Source organism: Scyliorhinus torazame, chromosome 13 (genome assembly GCF_047496885.1).
Source record: "Scyliorhinus torazame isolate Kashiwa2021f chromosome 13, sScyTor2.1, whole genome shotgun sequence".
NCBI classification, from domain to species: domain Eukaryota; kingdom Metazoa; phylum Chordata; class Chondrichthyes; order Carcharhiniformes; family Scyliorhinidae; genus Scyliorhinus; species Scyliorhinus torazame.
This window is the reverse complement of record NC_092719.1, coordinates 20,677,886-20,705,650: the sequence shown is the minus strand read 5'-3', so window position 1 is coordinate 20,705,650 and position 27,765 is coordinate 20,677,886. Positions and strand designations below refer to the sequence as shown.

At 47.0% G+C, this 27,765-nt stretch overlaps 1 protein-coding gene across 1 annotated transcript in view; it reads left to right on the top strand.

The window, feature by feature from the left end:
- Positions 1–27,765, top strand: part of ube2h (ubiquitin-conjugating enzyme E2H (UBC8 homolog, yeast)) — a 172,769-nt gene that overhangs the window by 107,364 nt on the left and 37,640 nt on the right. Inside the window, exon 3 of the mRNA XM_072471139.1 lies at positions 18,215–18,289. Coding sequence (XP_072327240.1) covers positions 18,215–18,289 — 75 coding nt within the window. The remainder of the gene's footprint in view (positions 1–18,214; positions 18,290–27,765) is intronic.

The window sequence follows — 27,765 nt, the reverse complement described above, 5'->3', positions numbered from 1 at the left end:
TTGGGCCCGCAGTTGTTCACAATTTACATCGATGATTTGGAGTTGGGAACCAAGTGCAATGTGGCAAAGTTTGCAGACGACACTAAGATGAGTGGTAAAGCAAAAAGTGCAGAGGATACCGGAAGTCTGCAGAAGGATTTGGATAGGTTAGGTGAATGGGCTAGGGTCTGGCAGATGGAATTCAATGTTGCCAAGTGTGAGGCTATCCATTTTGGGAGGAATAACAGCAGAATGGATTATTATTTTAACGGTAAGATGTTAAAACATGCTGCTGTGCAGACGGACCTGGGTGTGCTGGTGCACGAGTCGCAAAAAGTTGGTGTGCAGGTGCAGCAGGTGATTAAGAAGGCTAATCGATTCCGGGTGCGGCAATGACCAGCTGAGTCGCACGTTTCGGCACCTCCCGTTGGAACAGACTTTTGGGCTCTAGATAGGAGCCCCAACGGCAATTTAAACGGCCAAAATCACTGTGCGGTAAACTAGAAGGGAATTCCCCCCGGACACACATGGAAAAAGGAGAGGATAGCGGCCGGATTGCAGAAGATCCTCTGGATCAGCGGCAAGGAAGGGAAGCTCGAAGCAAGATGGCGTCGGAAGGTGGCCGTTTGTTATGGGGCCCGGAGCAACAAGAGTTCCTGCGGCGCTGTGTGGAAGAGCTGAAGAAGGAGTTGAAGAAGGAGGTGTTGGCCCCGATATTACAGGCGGTTGAAGGGCTAAAGATGGAGCAGAGGACCCAGGAGCTGGAGCTTCGGGTCGTGAAGGCAAAGACTGCTGAAAACGAAGATGAGATACAGGGCCTGGTGGTGAAGACAGACGCACTAGGCACAGCACAAAAGGTGTGTGGAGAGGTTGGAAGCACTGGAGAATAATTCGAGGAGGAAGAATTTAAGCGTCCTGGGTGTTCCCGAAGGCGCAGAGGGGGCGGACGTCGGGGATATGTAAGCACGATGCTTCACTCGCTAATGGGATCGGAGGCCCCGACGGGCCCTTTGGAGGTGGAGGGAGCCATCGACGCAAAGACCAAAGGCTGGAGAAATATCTCGAGCTATAGTGGTGAGGTTTCTCCGCTACAACGACAGAGAGACGGTCCTCAGATGGGCGAAGAAAACTCGGAGCTGTAGGTGGGAGAATGCGGTGATCCGCGTATACCAGGATTGGAGTGCGGAGTTGGCGAGAAGGAGGGCAAGTTTCAATCGGACTAAGGCGGTGCTTCACAAAAAGAAGGTTCAATTTGGAATGTTGCAACCGGCGAGACTGTGGGTCACACACCAAGGGAAGCACCACTACTTTGAGACGGCAGAAGAGGCGTGGACATTCATTGTGGACGAGAAGCTGGAATAGTCTGGCGAGAGAAAGAGCTTCTGGGATAAAGTGGTGGGGTGATTATGTGGGAAGGGGAAGGGAAGGGGGGGGTATGATTTTTCAATTTGTTAATTTTTCAATCCTGTAACTTTTCTCTCTTCCCCTCGTTGGCGGGGGGAGGAGTGAGTATGAGGAACTGTGGGCGCCGGTGGGAAGGAAAGGGGAAGGAGAAGGGAAATGCGCCATTAGGGGCGGGGCTGAGTGGGAAACGCGGGCTTTGCTCCCGCGCTATGGTAATTGTGGCGGGAACAGGGACGCAGGAAGGAGGGGGCCTCGCACAGTGAGGGGCCGAGGGCAAAGGGGGAAGCCGAGGTCAGCCAGAGTTCGCTGACTTCTGGGAGCAACATGGGGGGTGCAACTACGCTAGAGGGGGATCTAGCGGAGGGAGGGGGGGGGGGGGAGTTAACTGGGTTGCTGCTGCTAAGGAGAAGCGGGAGCTGTTGTGGGATGGGGTGGTCGAGACGGGGGGGGGGGGGGGGTAATCATTGTCGGTGGGATATACAGGTACGTGGGAACCGGGTGAGGAGCTGGGTTAAAAAAGGGGATGGCTAGTCAGCAAGGGGGGGTGGTAAAGAGCCCCCCAACCCGGCTGATCACGTGGAACGTGAGAGGGCTGAACGGGCTGATTAAAAGGGCACGGGTACTCGCACACCTAGAGAAATTAAAGGCAGATGTGGTTATGTTGCAGGAGACTCACCTGAAACTGATCGACCAGGTCAGACTACGTAGAGGATGGGTGGGGCAGGTGTTTCATTCGGGTTTGGATGCGAAGAATAGGGGGGTGGCTATCTTAATGGGGAAACGGGTACTGTTTGAGGCAAAGACCATAGTGGCGGATAGTGGGGGTAGATATGTGATGGTGAGTGGCAGATTGCAAGGGGAGGCGGTGGTTCTGGTGAACGTATACGCCCCGAACTGGGATGATGCAAACTTTATGAGGCGTATGTTGGGGCGTATCCCGGACCTGGAGGCGGGAAGGTTGGTAATGGGGGGAGACTTCAATATGGTGCTTGATCCAGGGCTGGACCGGTCGAGGTCCAGGACCGGGAGGAGGCCGGCAGCGGCCAGGGTGCTCAAGGACTTCATGGAGCAGATGGGAGGAGTAGACCCCTGGAGATTTATTAGGCCTAGGAGTAAGGCGTTCTCATTTTTCTCCCATGTTCACAAGGTATATTCACGGATAGACTTTTTTGTTTTGGGAAGGGCACTGATTCCAAACGTGACAGGGACGGAGTATACAGTCATAGCCATTTCGGACCACGCTTCACATTGGGTAGACCTGGAGGTAGGAGAGGAAAAAGAACAGCACCCACTCTGGAGAATGGATATGGGCTTATTGGCGGATGAGGGGGTATGTCTAAGGGTGAGGGGGTGTATCGAAAGGTACTTGGAGCTTAATGACAACGGAGAGGTTCAGGTGGGAGTGGTCTGGGAGGCGTTGAAGGCGGTGGTCAGAGGGGAACTGATATCCATAAGGGCACATAAAGGGAAGCAAGAGGGTAAAGAAAGGGAGCGATTGTTGAGAGAACTTCTGAGGGTGGACAGGCAATATGCAGAGGCACCGGAGGAGGGACTGTACAGGGAAAGACAAAGGTTACATGTGGCATTTGACCTGCTGACCACGGGCAAGGCAGCAGCACAGTGGAGGAGGGCACAGGGAATACAGCATGAGTATGGAGAAAAGGCGAGTCGGCTACTGGCCCACCAATTGAGGAAGAGGGGAGCGGCAAGGGAGATAGGTGGGGTGAGAGATGAGGAGGGAAAGATGGAACGGGGAGCGGAGAGAGTGAACGGGGTGTTCAAGGCATTCTATGAGAGGTTATATAAGGCTCAGCCCCCGGAAGGGAAGGAGGGAATGATGTGTTTCCTGGATCAGCTGGAATTCCCTAAGGTGGAGGAGCAGGAGAGGGCGGGACTGGGAGCACAGATTGAGATGGAGGAGGTGGTAAAGGGGATTGGGAGCATTTAGGCGGGGAAGGCCCCGGGACCGGATGGGTTCCCGGTGGAATTTTATAGGAAATATATGGACCTACTGGCCTCACTTTTGACGAGAACCTTTAATGAGGCCAGGGAAAGGGGGAAGTTGCCCCCGACTATGTCAGAGGCGACGATATCGCTACTTTTGAAGAAGGAAAAAGACCCGCTGCAGTGTGGGTCCTACAGGCCCATTTCCCTTTTGAACGTAGATGCTAAGCTCCTGGCCAAGATGATGGCGATGAGGATAGAGGATTGTGTCCCGGGGGTGGTCCACGAGGATGAAACTAGGTTCGTTAAGGGGAGACAGCTGAACACGAACATACGGAGGCTGCTAGGGGTGATGATGATGCCCCCACCAGAGGGGGAGGCGGAGATAGTGGTGGCGATGGACGCCGAGAAAGCATTCGACAGAGCGGAGTGGGACTATCTGTGGGAAGTGTTGAGGAGATTTGGTTTTGGAGAAGGGTTTATTGGATGGGTACAGCTGCTATATGGGGCCCCGGTGGCAAGTGTGATCACGAACAGGCAGAGGTCTGACTACTTCCGTCTTTATAGAGGGACGAGGCAGGGGTGCCCCCTGTCTCCGTTACTGTTTGCATTGGCAATTGAGCCGCTGGCCATAGCACTGAGGGGCTCTAGGAAGTGGAGGGGAGTACTCAGGGGAGGAGAAGAACGCCAGATAGGTCTGGGGATCCAGATAGCCAGGAACTGGGGAACCCTACATAGGCTTAATTTAACACGATTGGTGGAACAGATGGAGAAGGATTTTAAGAGATGGGACATGGTGTCCCTGTCACTGGTGGGCAGGGTGCAGGCGGTCAAAATGGTAGTCCTCCCGAGATTTCTTTTTGTGTTCCAGTGCCTCCCGGTGATGGTTACGAGAGCTTTTTTCAAAAAAATTGAGAAGAGTGTTATGAGCTTTGTGTGGGCTGGGAAGACCCCGAGAGTGAGGAGGGGGTTTTTGCAGCGTAGCAGGGATAGGGGGGGGACTGGCACTGCCGAGCTTAAGTGATTATTATTGGGCCGCCAATATCTCAATGGTGTGTAAGTGGATGAGAGAAGGGGAGTGAGCGGCGTGGAAGAGACTAGCAATGGTGTCCTGTAAAGGAACCAGCCTACAAGCGTTGGCGACGGCACCGTTGCCGTTCTCCCCGAAGAAATACACCACAAGTCCAGTGGTGGTGGCAACGCTGAAAATTTGGGGGCAGTGGAGACAGCATAGGGGAATGACGGGAGCCTCGGTGCGGTCCCCGATAAGGAATAATCACAGGTTTGTCCCGGGGAGAATAGATGGGGGATTTAGAACATGGCAGAGAGCAGGGATTGTGCAACTGAGGGATCTGTTCCTAGACGGGACGTTTGCGAGTCTGGGAGCGCTGACGGAAAAATATGGGTTGCCCCAGGGGAATGCATTTCGGTATATGCAATTGAGAGCTTTTGTGAGGCAACAGGTGAGGGAATTTCCGCAGCTCCCGACGCAGGAGATTCAGGATAGAGTGATTTCGGGGACATGGGTGGGGGAAGGTAGGGTGTCAGATATATACAGGGAAATGAGAGACGAGGGGGAGATCATGGTGGATGAGCTGAAGGGAAAATGGGAAGAAGAGCTGGGGGAAGAGATCGAAGAGGGGCTGTGGGCAGATGCCCTACGCAGGGTAAACTCTTCATCCTCGTGTGCCAGGCTTAGCCTGATACAATTCAAGGTCTTGCACAGGGCGCACATGACCGGAGCAAGGCTCAGTAAATTTTTCGGGGTAGAGGATAGGTGCGGGAGATGCGTGAGAAGCCCAGCGAACCACACCCACATGTTTTGGTCATGCTCGGCACTGCATGGGTTCTGGGTGGGGGTGGCAAATGTGCTTTCGAAGGTGGTGGGGGTCCGGATCGAGCCAAGCTGGGGGTTGGCTATATTCGGGGTTGCAGAAGAGCCGGGAGTGCAGGAGGCGAGAGAGGCTGATGTTTTGGCCTTTGCGTCCCTAGTAGCCCGGCGAAGGATATTGTTATTGTGGAAGGAAGCTAAACTGGCGTGGAGGCCTGGATAAACGACATGGCAGGGTTTATAAAACTGGAACGGATAAAGTTCGCACTAAGAGGTTCGGCTCAAGGGTTCACCAGGCGGTGGCAACCGTTCATTGACTATCTCGCAGAACGATAAAGGAACTGGGAAAGTAGCAGCAGCAACCGGGGCGGGGGGGGGGGGGGGGGCGGGGGGGGGGCTCGGGCTCGGGTGGGTCCTCAGGGGTGTTTTTGTATGGATATTTTTACTTGGATATGTATATTGGCTTGTTTGACGTTATTATTTGGGAGAGTTAATATTATGTTATTGCGGTTGCCATTTAGTTTATATATTATTTATTTATTTGTTAAAAACGGTCACTATTATTTATATTGTTTTATTGTTGTAAAAGGGAAACATTTTTGTACTGTTTTGTTTGGCCGAAAAAATTTGAATAAAATATTTTTTTTTATAAAGAAGGCTAATCGAATTTTGTCTTTCATTGCTAGAGGGATGGAGTTCAAGACTAGTGAGGTTATGCTGCAATTGTATAGGGTGTTGGTGAGGCCGCATCTGGAGTATTGTGTTCAGTTTTGGTCTCCTTACCTGAGAAAGGACATATTGGCACTGGAGGGAGTGCAGAGGAGATTCATTAGGTTGATCCCAGAGTTGAGGGGATTAGATTATGACGAGAGGTTGAGTAGACTGGGACTGTACTCATTGGAATTTAGAAGGATGCGGGGGGATCTTATTGAGACATATAAAATTATGAAGGGAAGATAGGATAGATGCGTGCAGGTTGTTTCCACTGGTCGGGGAAAGCAGAACTAGGGGGCATAGCCTCAAAATAAGGGGAGGTAGATTTAGGACGGAGTGTAGGGGGAACCTCTTCACCCAAAGGGTTGTGAATCTCTGGAATTCCTTGCCCAGTGAAGCAGTTGAGGCTCCTTCTTTAAACGTTTTTAAGAAAAAGATAGATGCCTTTCTAAAGAATAAAGGGATTCGGGGATATGGTGTACGGGCCGGAGAGTGGAGCTGAGTCCACAAAGATCAGCCATGATCTCATTAAATGGCAGAGCAGGCTCGAGGGGCCAGATGGCCTACTCCTGTTCCTAGTTCTTATGTTCTTATGTTCCTCCAGTGGGGGCTCGGACCGATACAATTCCTCATCAGCTACATTTCTTTAAGGTACATTGCTTAAACACCCATTTCTTAAAGGTACTCTCGTGACGCGAACTAGAAGCAGGCATTGGCAAATAAGCTTCTCGAGCCTGCTCCACCCATTCAATGCGATCATGGCTGATCTCATCATGGCCTCATTTCCACTGTCCTGCCTATTCTCCGTAACTCTTCAACCCCTTTATTAATTAAAAATGTGCAACTCCTCAAATTTACTCACTCCCAGCATCCACTGCACTCCGGGGTAATGAATTCCACAGATTCACGTTCCTTTGGGAGAAGTTGCTTCTCTCGGGTTTTATATTTGCTGCCCCTTTATCCTGAGACTGACCTCTCGTTTTAAAATGCCCCACCAGAGGAAGCATCTGCTCCATGTCTACTTTATCCATACCGTTTGTCATCTTACACCTCAATTTGATCTCCCCATATTTTTCTAAACTGTATAGGCCTAAACTGCTTAGTCTCGCTTCATAAAACAAACTCCTCATTTCTGGAATCAATCTAGTGAACCTCCAATGCCACTACATCTTTCCTTAAAAAGGGGACCAAAACTGAGCACAATACTGCAGGTGTGGTCTCACTAATGCCATGTACAGATGGAACAACAAATGGATGACCTCACACTTGTGCACGTTAAACTCCCAAGTTGTGGCCTAACAAATGGAAACATAAAGACATAGAAAATAGGAGCAGAAGTAGGCCATTCGGTCCTTTGAGCCTTTTATCCATTCATTATGCAAATGGCTGATCATCCAGCTCAGTAACCTTTGATTCTGCCAGAACTATCTAACTCGTTGAAAACATTCAATGTTGTGGCTTCGACTGCTTTCTGTGGTAGTGAATTCCACAGGCTCACCACTCTCTGGGTGAAGAAATTTCTTCTCATCTCAGTTCTAAATGGTTTACTCCAAATCCTTAGACTGTGACCCCTGGTTCTGGACACCCTGCCATCGGGAACCTTCTTCCTGCATTTACCCTGTCTCATCCTCCCCCGGCTCATTCTTCTGAACTCGAACGAATATATTTCTAACTGGCCCAGTGTCTCGTGTGACAGTCTGGTCAACCTTTGCTGCACCTCCTCTATAGTACGAACATCCTTCCTCCTCCTCTCTCTCCCCCCCCCCCCCCCCCCCCCCCCCCCAACGAAAAAGAGAAATATCGGCGGCGGCGGTCAGATCGTGAAGAATCCTCGAGGACAGGGGCAGAAGGAAAAAGGAGCAAGATGGCGGCGGAGGGATCCCAGGCGACATGGGGGTCGGACCAAGACGAATTTTTGAGACTGTGTGTGGAGCTGCTTAAGAAGGAGGTACTGGCCCCGATGCTACAAGCAATTGAGGGGCTTAAAGAGACCCAAAAGACCCAGGAAATGGAGCTCCGCATGGTGGAGCAGAAGGTGACGGATAACGAGGACAAGATCCTGGGCCTGGCGGTCAAAACGCAGACGCACGAGGCGCTCCACAAAAAGTGCATTGAAAGGATTGAAGTCCTAGAAAACAGATCACTGAGAAAGAACCTTCGGATCCTGGGTCTCCCCGAGGGAGTGGAAGGAGCAGACGGCGGGGCTTGCGTGAGCACGATGCTACGCTCGCTAATGGGAGCTGAGGCCCCCTCGGGCCCCTTGGAAGTGGGAAGGGGCCCATCGGGTCCCTGCGAGGAGACCAAAGGCTGGAGAACCACCTAGGGCGACGATCGTGCGATTTCATCGCTTCAATGACAGAGGTGGTTCTGAGATGGGCCAAAAAGGTACGAAATAGTAGATGGGAGAATGCGGTGGTACGGGTGTACCAGGATTGGAGTGCGGAGGTGGCGAGAAGGAGGGCGAGTTTTAATCGAGCCAAGGAGGTGCTACACAAGAAGGTGAAGTTCGGGATGTTGCAGCCGGCGCGACTGTGGGTCACGCACCAGGAGAGGCATCACTACTTCGAAACGGCGGAAGAAGCATGGACCTTCATTAAAAACGAGAAACTGGATCAGAACTGAGGGACTGATGTTGGAGGGGAAACGACAATGCTGATGTATATAGAGATGTAAATTGGGGAGGGGGGGGACACTGAGAAATGTGGGCGCCGGCGGGGGGGAAGAAGAGACATAGGCGGGGGATGGGGAATGGGAGTGGGGCGGCTGAGGGAGCTGCGCCACGAGGGGCGGGACGGCTCTAGAGAACACGGCTTATTGTTCTTGTTCCCGCGCCAGAAAGATGATGGCGGGAAGATAGGCGCAAAGTAGATGGGAGTTCCCCACACGGGGGGGGGGGGGGGGGGGGGGGGGTCAAGGAGAGAGCGGGAGAAGCCGGGGTCCGTTGAAGTCAGCTGACTTTCGGAAGCAATATGGGGGGAGTAAGCATGCTAGATGGGGATCTAGCAGGGGGGGGTAACTGGGTTGCTGCTGCAGAGATCGAAGAGGAACTGGTAAAAGAAAAGGTGGTCGGGACGGGAATGCGCCGCCTGGGGAACGGGTGGGTTCGCGGAACCGGGACGTGGGACTGGCCCAGAGAGGGTGATGGCTAGTCAACAGGGGAGGGGGGCAGGCAGCTCCCCAGTTCGGCTGATCACGTGGAACGTGAGAAGCCTAAATGGGCCGATTAAAAGGGCCCGAGTGTTCGCGCACTTGAAAGGACTGAGGGCAGACATGGCCATGCTTCAGGCGACGCACCTGAAGGTGGTGGACCAAGTTAGGTTAAGGAAAGGATGGGTGGGACAGGTGTTCCACTCAGGGCTGGATGCAAAGAACAGAGGGGTGGCCATACTGGTGGGGAAACGGATGACATTCGAGGCTAGGAACATTGTAGCAGACAGCGGAGGCAGATATGTGATGGTGAGTGGCAGACTGCAGGGAATGGAGGTCGTGTTGGTTAACGTATATGCCCCGAATTGGGATGATGCGGGATTTATGAAGCGGATGCTGGGAAGCATCCCGGACCTGGAGGTAGGAAACCTGATAATGGGGGGTGGGGGGGGGGGTTTATGGACCAAATGGGGGGAGTGGATCCGTGGCGATTTGTTAGGCCGGTGGCCAAGGAGTTCTCCTTCTTCTCCCATGTTCACAAGGTGTACTCCCGGATAGATTTCTTTGTTTTGGGAAGGTCACTGATCTCGAGGGTGGAAGGAACGGAGTATTCAGCTATAGCTGTTTCAGATCATGCCTCACAATGGGTGGACCTGGAATTAGGAGAGGAGAGGGAGCAGCATTCACTCTGGCGACTGGATGTGGGATTACTGGCGGATGAGGGAGTCTGCGGAAGGGTGCGGGGATGTATCGAGAGGTACCTGGAGGCCAATGACGACGGGGAGGTCCGAGTGGGAGTAGTATGAGAAGCACTGAAGGCGGTGGTCAGGGGAGAGTTGATCTCCATCAGGGCTCACAAGGGGAAAACAGGCCAAGGAAAGGGAAAGACTACTGGGGGAGATTTTGAGGGTAGATAAAAAATATGCGGAGGCCCCGGATGAAGGATTGTACAGGGAGAGGCGACGACTCCAGACGGAGTTCGACCTGTTGACCACAAGGAGGGCGGAGGCACAGTGGAGGAAGGCACAGGGGATGAGATATGAATATGGGGAAAAGGCGAGTCACCTGTTGGCCCATCAGCTGCGAAAGAGGACAGCGGCGAGGGAGATAGGGGGAATTAGGGATGAAATGGGAGCCACGGTGCGGAGAGCAGGGAAGATAAACGAGGTGTTTAAGACCTTTTACGAGAGACTATATAGGTCCCAACCCCCGGAGGGAAAAGAGGGGATGCGGCAGTTTTTGGACCAATTGAGGTTCCCGAGGGTGGAGGAGCAGGAAGTGGAAGGCCTGGGGGCGCCGATTGGGGTGGACGAGGTTACCAAGGGGCTGGGGAACATGCAGACAGGGAAGGCCCCGGGACCAGATGGGTTCCCGGTAGAATTTTATAGAAAATATGTGGACCTGTTGGCCCCGCTGCTGGTAAGGACCTTTAACGAGGCCAGAGAAGGGGGGACCCTACCCCCGACAATGTCGGAGGCGACGATATCGCTAATCTTGAAGCGAGATAAAGATCCGCTGCAATGCGGGTCCTATAGGCCTATCTCACTGCTAAATGTGGACGCCAAGTTGCTAGCAAAGGTGCTGGCAACGAGGATAGAGGATTGTGTCCCGGGGGTGGTGCACGAAGACCAGACGGCGTTCGTAAAGGGGAGACAACTAAATGTCAACATGCGACGGCTATTAGGGGTGATAATGATGCCCCCAGCGGAGGGGGAGGCAGAGATAGTGGCGGCAATGGATGCAGAGAAGGCATTTGATAGGGTGGAGTGGGAGTATCTATGGGAGGTGCTGAGGAGGTTCGGGTTCGGGGACGGGTTTGTCAGATGGGTTAAACTCCTCTATGGGGCCCCAACGGCAAGTGTGGTCACAGGTCGGCAAAGGTTGGAGTATTTTCGACTACACGGGAAAAAGACAGGGATGCCCGTTGTCCCCATTACCGTTCGCGCTGGCAATTGAACCACTGGCCATAGCGCTGAGAGACTCCAGAAAATGGAGAGGGGTGATTAGAGGGGGAGAGGAACACCGAGTGTCACTCTACGCGGATGACCTACTGCTGTATGTGACGGACCCAGTGGGGGGGATGACAGAGGTCATGCAGATATTGAGGGAGTTTGGAGATTTCTCGGGATATAGGCTTAACATGGGAAAGAGTGAGCTTTTTGTGATACACCCTGGGGACCAGAGTAGAGGGATAGATGGCCTACCGCTAAGGAGAGTGGAAAGAAACTTCCGATACCTGGGGATCCAGATAGCCAGGAGTTGGGGAACCTTACACAGACTCAATCTGACTCGACTGGTGGAACAAATGGAAGAGGATTTCAAAAGGTGGGACATGCAGCCGCTGTCACTGGCGGGCAGAGTGCAGGCAATTAAGATGATGGTCCTCCGGAGGTTCCTATTTGTGTTCCAATGTCTCCCTATACTGATCACTAAGGCCTTCTTTAAAAAAATAGATGGGAGCATCACGAGCTTCGTGTGGGCAGGGAAGGCCCCGAGGGTAAGGAGGGGGTTTCTACAACGTAGCAGAGACAGAGGGGGACTGGCGTTGCCGAATTTGGGCGACTACTACTGGGCTGCCAACGTGGCGATGATTCGTAAATGGATGATCGAGGGAGAGGGAGCGGCGTGTAAAAGGTTGAAGATGAAGTTCTGCAAAGGGACGAGTTTAAAAGCGCTGGTGACGGTGCCACAACCACTCTCCCCCAAAAAATTTACCACAAACCCAGTGGTGGCGGCAACATGAAGTATCTGGGGGCAATGGAGGCGACAGAGGGGTGTGCTGGGAGCCTCGGTGTGGTCCCCGATCAGGAACAACCATAGGTTTGCCCCAGGGAGGCTGGACGGAGGATTCCAGAGCTGGCACCGGGTAGGAATCAGAAGAGTGGGAGATTTATTTATAGACTGGACGTTTGCGAGCTTGGGAGCGCTGGAGGAAAAGTATGAGCTGCCCCGGGGAAATTTCTTTAGATATATGCAGGTGAGAGCGTTCACGAAACAACTGGTGAGGGAATTTCCGCTGCTCCCGACACGAGGGATCCAGGACAGGGTGCTTTCGGGGGTGTGGGTCGGGGAGGGCAAAGTGTCAGAGATATACCGGGAGATGAGAGAAGAGGGGGAGGAGCTGGTGGGCGAACTGAAGGGAAAATGGGAAGAGGAGCTCGGGGAGGAGATTGAGGCGTGTTTGTGGGCTGATGCCCTAAGCAGGGTAAATTCCTCTTCCTCGTGTGCCAGGCTTAGCCTGATCCAATTTAAGGTGCTGCATAGAGCACACGTAACGGGAGCAAGGTTGAGCAGGTTCTTCGGAGTAGAGGACAAGTGTGGGAGGTGCGGGGGAAGCCCGGCGAACCACATGCACATGTTTTGGTTGTGTCCGGCACTGGAGGGGTATTGGAGGGGAGTGACGGGAGTGATCTCGAAGGTGGTGAAGGTCCGGGTCAAGCCAGGCTGGGGGTTAGCTATATTTGGAGTAGCGGATGAGCCGGGAGTGCAGGAGGCGAAAGAGGCCGATGTCGTGGCCTTTGCGTCCCTAGTAGCCCGGCGTAGGATTTTACTCATGTGGAAGGAAGCGAAACCCCCGGACTGGAGGCCTGGATAAACGATATGGCGGAGTTCATAAAACTAGAGCAGATGAAGTTTGTGCTGAGAGGATCGGCTCAAGGGTTCACCAGACCGTGGCAACCGTTCCTCGACTACCTAGCGGAACGCTAGGGGGATGATAGATGGCCAGCAGAAGCAACCCGGGGGGGGGCAAATTGTTTGGGTTTTTGGAGGGGGAGAGGGGGTGGGGGGGGGGGGGGAGTATTACTTCGTGTTATTTGGTTAGTCTAACATGTTAGTTAAACAATGTTATTTTGCAGTTATCATGTTATCTTTTTTTTTCTTTGATTTGTAAGGGAAAAAATTGTGTTTGAAAACTTTAATAAAATATATTTTTTTTAAAAAGAAAATACGCTGGGATAAATTAAATCCACTATTGCAGAATTGCACATTTTTAATTGTATGCATCTGTGTATATAACACTGTCTTCCCTTCAATTATCCTCCAAATGAATAAAGTTAACCAAATACTTGTATTCTGAGTATAATGTTACACATCAAATGTGGCTAATTGCACGGAGGAACTGAGGGGCATCTGATAGCTTGGATATCGTTCAAACAAAGAATCAGTGTTGTTGTGGACTTTGGAACAATCTGTTCTCTCGATTTGCCTCTGATAATTTTACTTTACAATAAGGTTCTTGTCAGTAGTTAACACTTTGAATGCTTGGAATTGGCTTTGGTGCATAGAGCTGTTGTTGTACTTTCATCTCCTGGTGTCTGTTTATTGGTGTCTTTCTCTGCCTGTTGCTTAATTTACTAAAATTGTGTTAAAGATTCAACATGTGCACGTGACATTAACAGTGGGAATCACGAGCAAATGCAATGCAGCTACTGAGGAGCTATACACTATTTTGTAGGCTAAGTTTTGCACTGCATTTTTTTAATTTGGCATTTTATTTGATTTGAGGAAGGAGTAAGTTTTTTTTAAAAAAGCCATCAACCATTCTTTCCTGACTTCGTTGATGACCTGATCTGGGCAGTTATTTTGATCCATAGTGGCTCCAGGATTGTCTCTTTTCTAATCGTTTCTCCCCTCCAGGTTTTGGTCAGATTTTGGGATGTTGGTTTCCATGATCCAGCTCCTGAATTTGCACCAGATTGTTTATCTAGAATAGAATTGTGGAGACTTTTCCAAGGATTTGCATTAATGGAACAGCATTTAGTAGTGCAAATGCCTAGAGCCAGCTCATTGATACCAGTCTCCTGGAATCTAATCTAATCTAATTGCTTGTCACTACAACATAGGGAAAACAGTACATGCATAGGTTGCTAGAATTGACCTAGAATTGCTAGAATATCTAGTAGCTAGACAGGGATAGAAAAAGATTGTTTACAGCTTTGTATTGCATTTGGTAATAATAGGAGGTTGCATTTAAACCATGGAAACTAATTTGAAAAATATTAATCCATAAATTTAGTGACGTTAAATAGGGTGCTTATATGCAGTAAACATTGAATTCTCACTAAATGCAATAGTGAATGTCCATATTGGTATTTCCCATTGAGCTGGAAAATTCCTGACTCCATGGGTTTACCAGAATGTAGCTGAATCATGGGGACCAGAAAGGTACCGATTGGTGGAGTTGGTCCCAGAACAGTGCTCAAAGCGCAATTGTGTTCTGTGCCCTGGGTTATGAAGGAAACACCTACCAAGTTCCTACTCTGGGCTTCAGTGACCCATGCTGGAAATGAGTGAGGACAACATCTGATTGGCTGCAGTTGTTTCCCCTCCTCCAACTCCCCCCTCTTCTCCCACCCCCCCCCCCTCTCAAAATGCACTTTATGCTTAAAGCGTGGTCACTACTGTATCCATTTATTTTTTGATTATAAATTTTCCAAATCATGTGGGGTCAGAGTAAATCGGGAGGAACTTTTATAATTGGCTGAAGGATCGAAAACCAGAGAGATGCTGAATTCAGGTATTTGGCAAAAGAAGCAATGACGTTGTGAAAAATATATATTTTTTACACAGCTCGTGGTTAGGACCTAAAATGCACTGGCTGAGTGTGTGATCGAGGTAGATTCAACTGAGACCTTCAAAAGAGAATTGGATAATTAGAGCAAAAACTTGCAGGGCAAAATGTGGGGGTGTTGGACTTGGAGCTGCTCTTAGCATGAACAGACTAGTCTCCTTTTGTGCCATAATTAAATATTATTCTATGCGCCTGTGAGGAGCAAGCACCATCTAAAAGGGGGCACGAGCGATGAGAATTGAAAACAAATGGGTTGATTCTAATTGGCCCCATGGATTCAAATAAGATTTTGGTACAGGTTTTATTTTACTTTTCTACATTCTCTTTTCCCTACATAGATCTGTGCTAATTTAAGATCTGCACAGTATCTGACCATTGTAATCTTTCCTTGCATTGTGTATATGGTAGCAATTGGAAAAAGTACTTTGAATGTGATAATATTGCTTGCATATGTTTTGTTCAACTTGTTCAATACTATGGACCACTAAAAATAAAACTGGAGTCTGTTGTCCAGCTGCTTAGAGTTGGTTTTAACCTCTTTCTAAATTTCACGCTTGGATTGTGGAGGTGGATTTGGGGAGTGGGGTCTGGTTAACACGTCCAGATGTGTCTAGGATTGTGCTTTCAGAAGTGGTTCTTCAGTTTTCAATAGTTTCCTGTAGTTTGGTTTTAATTTGGAGAATGAAATGAAATAAATCGCTTATTGTCACAAGTAGGCTTCAATGAAGTTACTGTGAAAAGCCCTTAGTCGCCACATTCTGGCGCCTGTTCGGGCCTTGATGGTGGGAATTTGATTAGGAAAGCCAAGCATTATTTCCACTGATTAGAACAAGTTTCTACTTTTAGAACTGAATGAGCTCTTGGTGAGCATCACCTTCAGAAGGTCAAAAAGGGCCTTGCCCAAGGCACTGTAAATTGTTGTTTAAATCGATCTTTAATGGGTCTGTTATAAATCCCATTCATCCTCTGCACACAAATGGAAGAAGCAGCCATTTAACTGGGGGCTCTGTTTCATTTCCTAAAGATTTATTTTTGCAATAATGCTGTCATAACCTCATGGCTCTGCTAACATTGTCTTCCTAGATAATACCACTGTTCATTGGGGAGTTAGATGAGTTACTTGCTACAGAATTCCAAGCCTTTGACTTGCTTTTGTAACCACAATATTTTTATGCCTGATCCAGCTCACTTTCTGGTCAATCATAGTACCACAAGATGATGATGGTGTGGGCTTCAGCAATGGTAATGCCATTGATTGCCAAGGGGAAGATTGTTAGATTTTCTCTTGGTGGTGATGGTCATTGCCTGGCAACTCTGTGATACAAATGTTACTCGTCAACTCAAGCCTGGATATTGTCCAGGTCTTTGTGTTTGGAAATAGACTGCTTCAGGATCTGAGCACACTGCAATCGTTAGAAAAGGTTTCCCACTTACCTTGTGACAGAAGGAAGGTGTTTGATAACACAGCTGAAGATGGTTGGACCCAGAACACTACCCCAAGGAACTGAGTGCAGAGATAGCTTGAGGCTGGGGTGACTGCGCCTCCAACAGCTGCAACGTAATTTTGTACTCGGTATGACTCCAACCAATTAAAGATTTCCCCTAATTCTTATTGACTTTAATTTTACTAGGGTTCCGTGATGCCACACCCTGTCAAAAGCTACCTTGATGTTAAGAGCAGTCGTGCTCACTTTGCCTCTGGAGTCCTGCTCTCTTGTCTATATTTGAATCAAGGGCACAATGAAGTCAGGAGCCAAGTAGCACTTGTGGAACCCAAACTGAACATGTGAGCAGGTGGTTGGTTGTGCAAGTGTCACCTGATACCACTGCTAATGGCACCTTCCATCACTTTGTTGATGATCAAGCTTAGACTGATGGGTGAAAATTGGCTGGGATTTGATTTATCATCCTTTTTGTGGACACAGCTGCCCAATTTTCCATATTGGGTAGATGCTAGTTTAGGAACAGTCTGGCTAGAGCCTCAGCTGATTTTAGAGCACAAGCCTGAAGTACTGCTGCCTGGATGTTATCAGGGTGTCTACAGCAATTTCCATTTCTTGATATCACGTGGAGTGAAGTGAGTTGACTCAAGAATGCCATCTGTGATGCTAGGCACCTCTGGAGGAGGCTCAAGTGGATCATCCACTTGGCACTTCTGGTTGTAACTGCTGCAGCATTGCCTTTTGAGCTGACAGAGTGGAGGATCCCTCATTGATGTTGGGGATATTTGTGGAGCCTTCTGATCAGTTGCTTAATTTTCCACCATCCATGACTGGATGTGGCAGGACTGCAGATTGTTGACTGTCAGCTGCTTATTAGCTCTGTCTATTGCACATGCCTTCTGTTTAGCATGCACGTGTTGTAGCACCAACGGGATGGTACTTCATTTTTATGTATACCAGGTGCTACTCTCCTCAACTCATTGAAGTGGTGTTGGTCCCCTGGCTTGATTGCAGTGCTGGCATGAGGGATATGCTAGACCATGAAGTACAGATTGTGGCTGAATGCTATTTTGCTGCAGTTGATGGCCCAGAATGCATAATGGATGATCAGTTGTGAGTTTGGATGCATTCTCAACCTAACCCATTGAGTACAATGGTAGTGCCACACATGGATGGTAGCCTCAGTGTGAAATTGGGATTTGGTCTCCACACTGACTGTGTGATGGTTGCTTCTAGTGTCATCGACAGATGCATCTGTGAACGGTAGATTGATGTGGGTGAAGTCAAGTAGTTTATTTCTCTAGTTGGTTCCCTCACCCCTCACTACCTGTTGCAGGCCTTTGGAATTTGGTCAGCCGCGATACCACTGAGTATTGATGTTTCCCCCCCCCCCCCCCCCCCAGATTGCATTCCGTGCCATTGCTAGCCTCAGTATTTCTTCGGAGTTGTGTGTTCAACATGGACTACTGATTCATCGGTTGAGGGAGGCAGCAGGCTTCCTTGCCCATGTTCCACCTGATTCCATGAGACTTCATGAAGCTTGGAATCTCTGGTGAGGATTCCCAACTGTATAGCACCATGCTGCCATCTCTGGTGCGGTAATGAGGAGTCTGGGACATTGGCTACAAGGTGATGATTTGGTGAGTTGACTCATCTGTGGTACAGCTCTCCCAATTTTTGCACCAGCTCTTAGATATTAGCCGGAGGGCTTTGCAGGGTCCAGTGGGCAGGATGTGCCATTGTCTTTGCTGGTGCTGGGCCAATGCCAGGTGGTCCAGCCAATTTTATTCCTATTCTGTAGTTGTTTTGTAGGACGGAGGTTTGCTAGGCCATGTGTCAACCACATTTGGTTGTCTTTGATCCATGTAAGTCAGATAAGGATGGTAGATCCAGGAAGGATGGTAGGTTTTCTTCCCTGAAGGACCGGAGTGAACCAGATGTGTCTTTGCAACACTCCAGTTGTTTCATTACTGAAATTCCAGATTTATTGAAATTAAATTCCAGCTGCTGTGATGAGTTTTGAACTTGGCCAGAGCTGGAGTACCAGACATTACTATAATGCCACCAGCCTCTGGATATATTATTGTACGATAATCAATGTTGATCATTCTGTATTTTTGAGGAATTATTTTTAGAGTCCTTTGATTATCCACCTTCAATTGTTTATTTTTGTTTATTTAGCTCCCTATGAAGGTGGCGTATGGAAAGTTAGAGTGGACCTACCAGACAAATACCCATTCAAATCTCCTTCTATAGGTAAGTACTTGCATAACAACGTGCTTTGTGTTTGTGTTGAGATGGCTGGTTGTCTTCACTCGTGGAACAATAGTATAAGAGGAATATGATGGCTTAATTTTTATCGAGCAATTGGGTAAAGCATGCAAACTAGGAAGGAGCATTGCTGCCAGGTGGCAGTAGAGTGCTCTATTTGGTCATGGTGCAAGACTGAAGAAAGGATTTACTTGCCACTCTCACTGCCTCATTCCAGATGAAGTCATGTGAAAATTTAGTGCCCATAAATTCTCGTACCGTTGGGGTCTTTTAAATTATAGCATTGCAGGCAACCAGGGGCAGCACAGTGGCGCAGTGGTTAGTACTGCTGCCTCACGGCGCGAGGTCCCAGGTTCGATCCCGGCTCTGGGTCACTATCCGTGTGCGGTTTGCACATTCTCCCCATGTTTGCGTGGGTTTCGCCCCCACAACCCAAAGATGTGCAGGATAGGCTAAATTGCCCTTAATTGGAAAAAATGAATTGTGTACTCTAAATTGATTTAAAAAAAATTTTTTTTAAAGCATTGCAAGCAACCCAGGTTTGAACTCTTGAAACATGGGAGTGTTTGAAGTAAATAGTACAGATGCATTTACGGCAAAGCTTTACGAGTGCTTGACAGAGAATGGAATATGTGGTTACAATGGGAAATTTAGATGAAAAAAGATGGAAGAAGCTTGAATGGCGCATGAAACGCTGACATGAACAATTAGCTTAATTGTGCTAAATATACAAGCGTCTAGCCCACGGAATCTCTTTATGCCATGGATCTTTGTCTCTGGGAGTGCCTGCACCTCCTGTTGGTAACAAGACTTGCATAGATTTAAGATAATTAGCGAAGAACCAGAGGATGGCAAGAATTTGTTTTACACAGCAAGTTGTGATCTGGAATACACTGTACGAAAGGTTCATTGAAGTAGAAACTTTCAAAAGGGATTTGCATATAAACTTAAAAGGAACACTGTACAGGACTCTAGGAAAAGAGAAGGGGAGGTAGACTAATTGAATAGGTCTTTGAAAAGAGTAGGCACATGGCACACATACTGCTGTTCCTTTGTCACTGGGTCAAAATCCAGGAATTCTCTACCTAATAGCTCTGTGGGAGGCCCTTCACTACACAGACTGCAGGCCCACCACCTGCTGGAGGCCAACAAACAAATGGGCAATAAAATGCTGGCCTGCTAACTGTGCACATACTGACGATCACTACTTTGTCTTTTAAATTACATGTGCTTTTTGCTGACTCTGATTATGTTTATTAATGTTTTTAAATTAGAATGCAGGAGGAGGGGACAGAATGCCCTGATCCTTGCTTGTTTGAACTAAAGAACATTGACAGAATCATAGAATTTACAGTGCAGAAGGAGGCCATTCGGCCCATCGAGTCTGCGCAGCTCTTGGAAAGAGCACCCCACCCAAGCCCACACCTCCGCCCAATCTCCACACCTCCACCCTAGCCCCATAACCCCACCAAACCATTTTTGGACACTTAAGGGCAATCTAGCATAGCAAATCCACCTAACCTGCACATCTTTGGACTGTGGGAGGAAACCGGAGCACCCGGAGGAAACCCACGCAAACACTGGAAGAACGTGCAGACTCCACACAGACGGTGACCCAAGCTGGGAATCGAACCTGGGACCCTGGAGCTGTGAAGCAACAATGCTACCCACTGTGCTACCGTGCTACCCACATGATGGCATCGAAAGAATGGTGCAAATGCAGTTTGTGGCAATAGTGAAAGGCAGTGATTTCAATTTACTTAACTGGAGGAAATTACAGTTGGTCCAACTGCATGATGGAGAAAAGGGGTCTTGACGGTGGAGGTTGGGAGATGTGGTGAGGAGGATTATTGACGTTCTCACATCAGTGTACATGGGGAAGTTGACAACATATCTAAACAATGTTGTCAAATGACAGTCGGATTCTGGAATGTCGGTGTTACATGAGGTCATTTGGCCTGTTGAGTGCATGCGGCGTTCTGCGAGAGCAATTTAGTTAGACCCATTCTGCTACTCTTTCCCCTTAGCCCTGTATTTTCTTTTCCCTTCCTGTGATTATCTCACTCCCTTTTGAAAATCATGATTGAATCTGGCTCCAACACCCTCTTGGGTAATGCATCTCAGATCCTCAAGCAAATGCTTTTCTTCATGTTGCTTTTGGCTCTTCTGTCAACCACCGTAAATCTGTATCCCCTTGTGCTTGACCCGTCTGCTACTGGGAGCATGTTTATCTGCTGTCTAAACCCCTAATGCTTATTATGAATACATCTGTCAAATCTTCTGTCTACTTTCTCTTGTCCAGCGTGAACAACCACAGCTACTTCAACTTTATGCTCAGATCTGAAGCCTTCCGAACCTCCTCCGAACCTTTCTCAGAAATATTTTACCATAGGATCCCTACAGCACAGAAGGAGGCAATTTGGTCCATCGAGTCTGCACAGACAACCTGAAAGAGCACTCCACCTAGGCCCCCACCCCATCCCTGCAATCCCATAATAATCACATTCACACTGCCATGAAGTTACTGTGAAAAATCCCCTAGTCGCCACATTCCGGAGCCTGTTCGGGTACATTGAGAATTCCGAATGTCCAATTCACCTAACTAGCATGTCTTTCGGGACCTGTGGGAGGAAATCCGAGCACCCGGAGGAAACTCGTGTAGACACGTGAAGAACGTGCAGACTCTGCACAGACAGTGACCCAAGCGGGAATCAAACCTTGGACTCTGGCGTTGTAAAGCAGTGCTAACCACTGTGCTACCGTGCCGCTCAACCTAACCTACATGTCTTTGGACACTAATAGGCAATTATGACCAATCCACCTAACCTGCACAATCTTTGGACTGTGGGAGGAAACCTGAGCACCCGGAGGAAACCCACACAGACACCAGGAGAACGTGCAAACTCCACACACACACACACACACACACACACACACACACTCACCCAAGGTCAGAATTGAACCCGGGTCCCTGGAACTGTGTGGCAGCAGTGGTAAGCACTATACCACCTTGCAACCCCGGTACCTACTAAAGCCTTTGCATCCTTCCGTCCTAAAGTGCAGTGACCAGAATTGGAATGGTCCATCAGTTGAGGCCGAACCAATGTTTTATAAAAGTTGATTCTTTAACCACAATTGAGTAGATAGGAAAGAAAGTAATTGATATTAATCTCATGACATAGAGTAGACCATTAGAGCGACTTAATGTGATTAATTCTGTTAAGGTATAATGCGGCATAGAGAATTAAATGAGTAAATAATTGGCACAAATAACTTTTGTCATATTTGCATTTCGTGTTGCAATCGAAGCTAAACTGCTTCAAATGTGCAACTTTATCACTGTTATGACATCTGCTGTTGAGTCAGTTACTGAGACCAGTGCTGCAAGAAGTGCTAACTCCCTTATTGTAGTATTCTGATATTACAAGAATGGTATTTGCAGAGCCTTTCCGGAAGTTGTTAAATTAGCCAGTTAGCATTGAGGAATAGCAAAATTGATCTTTGTAGGGGCTGCATATGTATTTGGCAATCGCCTCTGTGTCCTTTTGATATTTGTCAGTTTAAAAAAAAAACTTGCTCTGAATTAATCTTATGACGATCATCTGTTGGAAAGTACAAGCTCAGATTGACGCACATCTAGGAAAAAAAGAGGGCTAATATATTTTATGACATGAACAGAAGGAGGTTACTGCAACTACTTTTCAGTTATTGGACCTGTATATATGATAGTGAAATGAAACAAAGTAGGGCGAGGATAATACTGGCATAGACTTGTTAGGTCGAATGGCCTGTTTGTGGTGTGGGTTGTGTAATGTAATGTAGACTGCAGTTATTGTTGCTTTCTGCTAGATTTCTTCTCTTTGGTTTTCTTTAGATTAGATTGCTCCATATGGCAATTTCATTTTCAGTAATTCTTTGACGTGTGACTGCATCCGTACCATTCAGGTCACTTTGCCATTGAAATTCACTTGCTTTTGAAAAATGGCTGTAACTAGTAGCAAGAAGAGTACAAGCAGGCAATGCTGTCTGCCAACGTGTATATTCTGGATGCACCCCTGGCCTCTGTCAAGTTTTTGTTTTAAGCTTTGTATTAACATTTAGTCATTTTGATGTATCCTGATCTGCCTCTAGTAGGGTCAAGTACCATTCCTCAATGCAAAAATCCCATCCAAAAATAAATACTCAGTGTAATTTTAACCCCAAATTGTTCAGAATCAATTACCCCTGCAATGATGGAAGGTTGCTACCCTCTGGCATGTTTAACAGAATGTTAAGAGAACCACTAACCTGTTCAAATCGAGTATTTGACAATTATGAAACAATTTTTCAAATTGGCAGTCTTAATGCTGCAGAAACTTTCACACATGTGCATGTACAGTCCCTGAGGTAATTTATTGCAGCTCTTTTATGCTTTCAAAAATTGGAATATAGGACGTAGGAACTGGATTGGGCCATTTGGCCTTTCGAGCTTGCTCAACCATTCGATCTGATCATGGCCAATTTGATTGTGGTCGCAGCTGCACTTTCCTGTTCTGCATCCCATAACACTTAACTCCCTTGTGTAGCAATCTATCTAACTCAGCATTGAATAAAATTTAAAGACACAGCCTCTATCTCCTTTTTAGGGAAGAGAATTCCATACTATATTGACACAAAACTTCTCCTCATCTCTGTTGTAAAAGGGAGAGACTCCAAACTATATGCTTAAGTCCTCGTTTCCTCCACAAGAGGAAACTTTCTCCTGGTATCCACCCTATTCCGTCCCCTCAGGGTATTGTACGTTTCAATGCAAAATTCTCTCATTCTTCCAAAACCCCAATAGGTATAGACCTAAGCTATTCAACCTTTCTTCATAAGAAAACCCCTTCATCACAGGGATGAGTCGAGTGAACCTTTTCTGAATTAAAGCAATATTTTTTCATATAGCGATCAAAGCTGTACACAGTAGTCCTGATGTGGTCTCACCAAGGACCTGTACTGCTTCAGTAAAACTTCCCACTTTTATATGCCATTCCTCTTGCAATAAATGCCAACATTCCAGTTGCTTTCCTAATCACTTGCTGTGCCTGCAAACTAACTTTGCGATTCATGTAATAATCTTTATTGTCACAAGTAGTCTTACATTAACACTACAATTAAGTTACTGTGAAAAGCCCCTAGTCGCCACATTCTGGCGCCTGTTCGGGTACACCGAGGGAGAATTTGGAATGTCCAAATTACCTAACAGCACGTCTTTGGCTCTGTGCCTGATCCCTCTGTACCACCAAGTTCTGTAAGCTCTCTCCATTTAAATAGTATATCATTTTTCTATTCCTGTAGTAGACAAGATTACATTTACTCATTTTATACTCCACCTGCTAAATATTTGCTCACTAGGCTTGGAGGGCGGAAGGGTCTGTTCCTGTGCTGTACTTTTCTTTGTCCTTTAACCTGCCTATAACCCTTTGTAGGTTCTACCTCCACTTGACAGCTTAGTTTCCTACCTATTTTGGTGTCGTTGGAAAATTTAGATACCATACATCTGGCCCTTTGATCTAGGTCATTGATACAGATTGTAAATAGTGAGGGCCAAGCACTGATTACTGTGGCACTCCACGAGTTGTAATTTGCTAATCAAAAACGCCCATTTATCCCAACTCTCTGCTTCCAGATAGCTAACCAATCCTTTGTGGTGGATGTAAGAAATTGTTAAATATTTTGCCAACTAAATATATTATATTTTGTTGTAGTAATGTTATTAAAAACCCTGGGTTCAAATACATGCAGTATGTCTGCTAAAGCTGTGAAGTCATAATGGTGAGGTAGTTATTGATTTTAACCAATTACTTGTTTACTGAGAGATGGCTAATGGAATATTGTTGGTTTGTTTTTGAAGATTCCCTGGAGTGTAGATAATTAATGAGGGATGGCATTTAGTCCTAGATAAGCCGTCCACAGGACATCTTAGTGGGATACTTATGATGTAATTAATGGGAGGAGCCAGGTCTTTCTGTGGTTTTGGCAGTTTTGCCGTAGGATTTGAGTCTGACGCGACAGAAGGATTTCAGGTTGTTCCTGGAAGGGCTTCTCTCAAGTTCTGCACAGAACAGCAAGTAACCCTGAATGCTAACTTTATTTATGAGTGAATTTTGAACTGTATTGGGTTGCTTTGTTGGAATATATATAGTGACAGGTATAGATAGTAAATTCAAATCATTCCTTTTATTTCAGAAGCGTTTAACTGTTAATTGTAAAACTATTTATTTGATGTAATTAATTGTGTGTTTAAATTGAAGTTTGTTTCAATATAAAAGATCAGAGTAATCACTTCTGGGCAGTTTTACAAATTGCAAATTGGGGTTTCTGATCTGGTATCCTAACAAATTGTGGTCTGGTCTTGTATCCTAACACCTTTATCTATGTTGATATGTTACCCCCTCCACCTACATTATATGCTTTTCTCTTGTGTCCTATCCTCTGGTGCAGCACCTTATCAAATGCCTTTTGGACATCCAAGTACACCATCCCTACCGGTTGCCCAACGTTTAATATTACTTAAGCACTTCCCTTCCACAAAGCTATGTTGGGACTCCCCGATCATGTCATGATTTCTTGGTTGTTGCTTAAACCTCCTTCATATTGGATTCTAGCACATTCCATATGGCTAATGTTATGCTAACTGGCCTAGAGAGCCCTATTTGCTGCCTCCCTCCTTTTCTTGAATAAAGGTGTTACAGTTGTTATTTTCCAATCCCTGGGACCAGAATCTAAGCAACTTTGGAAGATTACAACCAATACATCTACTGTCTACGCTTATTTCAAAACCCTAGGATGCAGGCCATCTGCTCCTTGGGACTGGTCAGCCGTCAAGCCTTCATAGTTTTCCTAGCACTTCTTCCCTGGTGATGGTGATTGTTAAGTTAATTGCTCCCTTTAACCTTTTGACTTTCAATTATTTTTAGGAAGTCTTCGACCTTGAAGGCAGACACACAATACCTGTACAACAGCTTTGCAATTTTTTTGTTTTTCATTATCTGTTCCCCAGACACACTGCAGAGGTCCAACACTAGCTTTGGTGAACTCTTTTCCAATTCAAATGTTTGTAGAAGCTCTTGGTATCTGTTTTATATTATTATCTAGCTTTCTCGCATACTGTTTACTGCCTCTTTTTGCTATCGTTTTAGTTCTTTGGTTCTTAAAGTCTGTCCAATCTTCTGACCAACTACTCTTTGTAGATCTGTACAGTGTTTCTTTCAATGTGATACTATCCTTGATTTCTTTCTTTAGCCATGGATAATGCATCCTTCTCCAAGAGCCTTTCTTTCTCTGGGATAAATCTTTGCTAAGACTTATTAAGTATCTCCTTAAAAGTCTATCATTACAACTCTACTGTCCCTCCTTTAACTTAGCTTCCCAATTCACCGTAGCCAGCTCTGACTTCATACCTTCATAATTAATTATCTTTGCTTAGGTTTTAAACACTAGTTATGGACCCACACTACTTGCTTTCAAACTGAACATTTAAATTCTGCCATGCTGTGGTTGCTGTCACTTAGAGGCTCCTTTACCATGAGATTATTGAGTAATCCTGTCTCATCGCACATTACCAGATCTAGGATAGCCTACTCTCTGGTTTGCTGTTGAATGTAGTGCTCTTAAGAAATGATCTCGCAAACACTCTGAATTCATTTTCCAAGCTACCAATCCTATTTTAATCCAAATGTACATGTGGATTAAAATGACCCAGAATTATTTCAATACCTTTCTTTCTTGCCTCATTTATTACCTTATGCTCTGTCCTACAGTGTAATGTAGGGGACCTATTAAGTACTCTCTCAAAAGTGACCTCTTGCCTTTCAGCATCCTGATATTTCAAGCTAAGATCGTCCCCGTGCTGAACTAATGCCACCCTTAATTAACAGAGCTGTCCTGTCAGCTTTTCCTTGCTTTGACCCATTCCAATGCGCCAAATACCCGTCACCATTTAGGTCCCAGCCGTGGCCGCCTTTCAACTATGTCTCTGGAATGGCAATCGGGTCATACATATTTATCTCTGTGCTAACAATTCCACCCTTTTGTTACAAATCCGTACATTTAGATATTGGGTCTCTTGTTTAAACATTTTTGCAATTTCTAGCCTCCTGCTGGCATATGCTTAGACACCATGTTCCGTCCCTTCCTGTCACACTCTGGCAATAATTACCTAAATGGTTGCCCTGCTCCCATTACTTTGGTTCCTTTTACTATATTTCTGTCAGTGGTCCCTTCACTCCACTATTTGGTTTAAAGCCCTCTCCACCACCTCAGTTGTATGATTTGTCAGAAGACTGGCATTAGCATGGTCCCAAAGGTACAGATCCCACTTTCCCCAGTACTGGTGCCAGTGCTGCATGAATTTAAGCGCACTTCTCCCACACATCTTTGAGCCATGCATTAATCTCTCTGGATTTTTACCTGAGCCATAATTGGCATAGGACAAATGGATTGGAGATTATTACCCATGAGGTTCTGCTTTTTGATTTAGCCACTAGTTGCACTGAAGAACCTCTTTCGTAGTTCTGTCATTGGTACCCACGTGAACCATATGGCAACTGGGTCCCCCCCCCCCCCCGCCACTAAGTTTATTTCTAGCTCAGAGGAGATGTCCTGAACCCTGGCACTGGGTGGGCAACAAAGTCGCAGTTCCTGCCTTCTGGGTCCCCTTAGCTGCCTCTGTTGCAGTGTCCTGTCCCTGACCAAATCAGATCCTCTCTGAAGGTGTGTGACCACCTCCTGGTAGAAGGTTTCCAGGTAACTTTACCAATATCATTGTCTGTAGCTCAGCGTCCAGTCCAATGACTGACTAGAAAGTCTTAAGTCACAGACACTTACAGTAGACATGTTTGTCCTGAAACACACTGGCACCCAAGAACTCCCACATTCTGTGGTCACAACACACAAACCTGCCCTGCCATCGTTAATACATTTTAATTAATGGATTATTTTATTTAGTGCCATTGCTTACCACCACTTACTGTACTGATTTAAATTTTAGTTGAAGAAGTGTCGCGGCATACACCCTGTCCCAAAGTCTCGACGCTTCCTTCAAATCCACTCCTCGATCGCATGTTGCCATGCAGAAGAGGGCAAATTGTGAATGTCCAGAGTCAACCCACTGAATGAAATCATGTTACAATTAATTCTCACCAATTAAACTTGGCAAAAACTTTTGCAGTCTTGCCTGTGTAGTATTCAGCGTAATCATGAAATGGTTTTGTTGTACTTTTAATTTTCTTGAATTGGTCTCACAGTCTACTATATTTAATGTGGATTGAAAACCGCTTTGGACTTCCACATTCTCCCCGTGTCTGCGTGGGGCTCACACCCACAACCCTAAAAGATGTGCAGGGTAGATAGATTGGCCATGCTAATTGTCCCTTAATTGGAAAAAAAATATGAATTTGGTACTTTAAATTTAAAAAAAGAAAACCGCTTTGTGGACC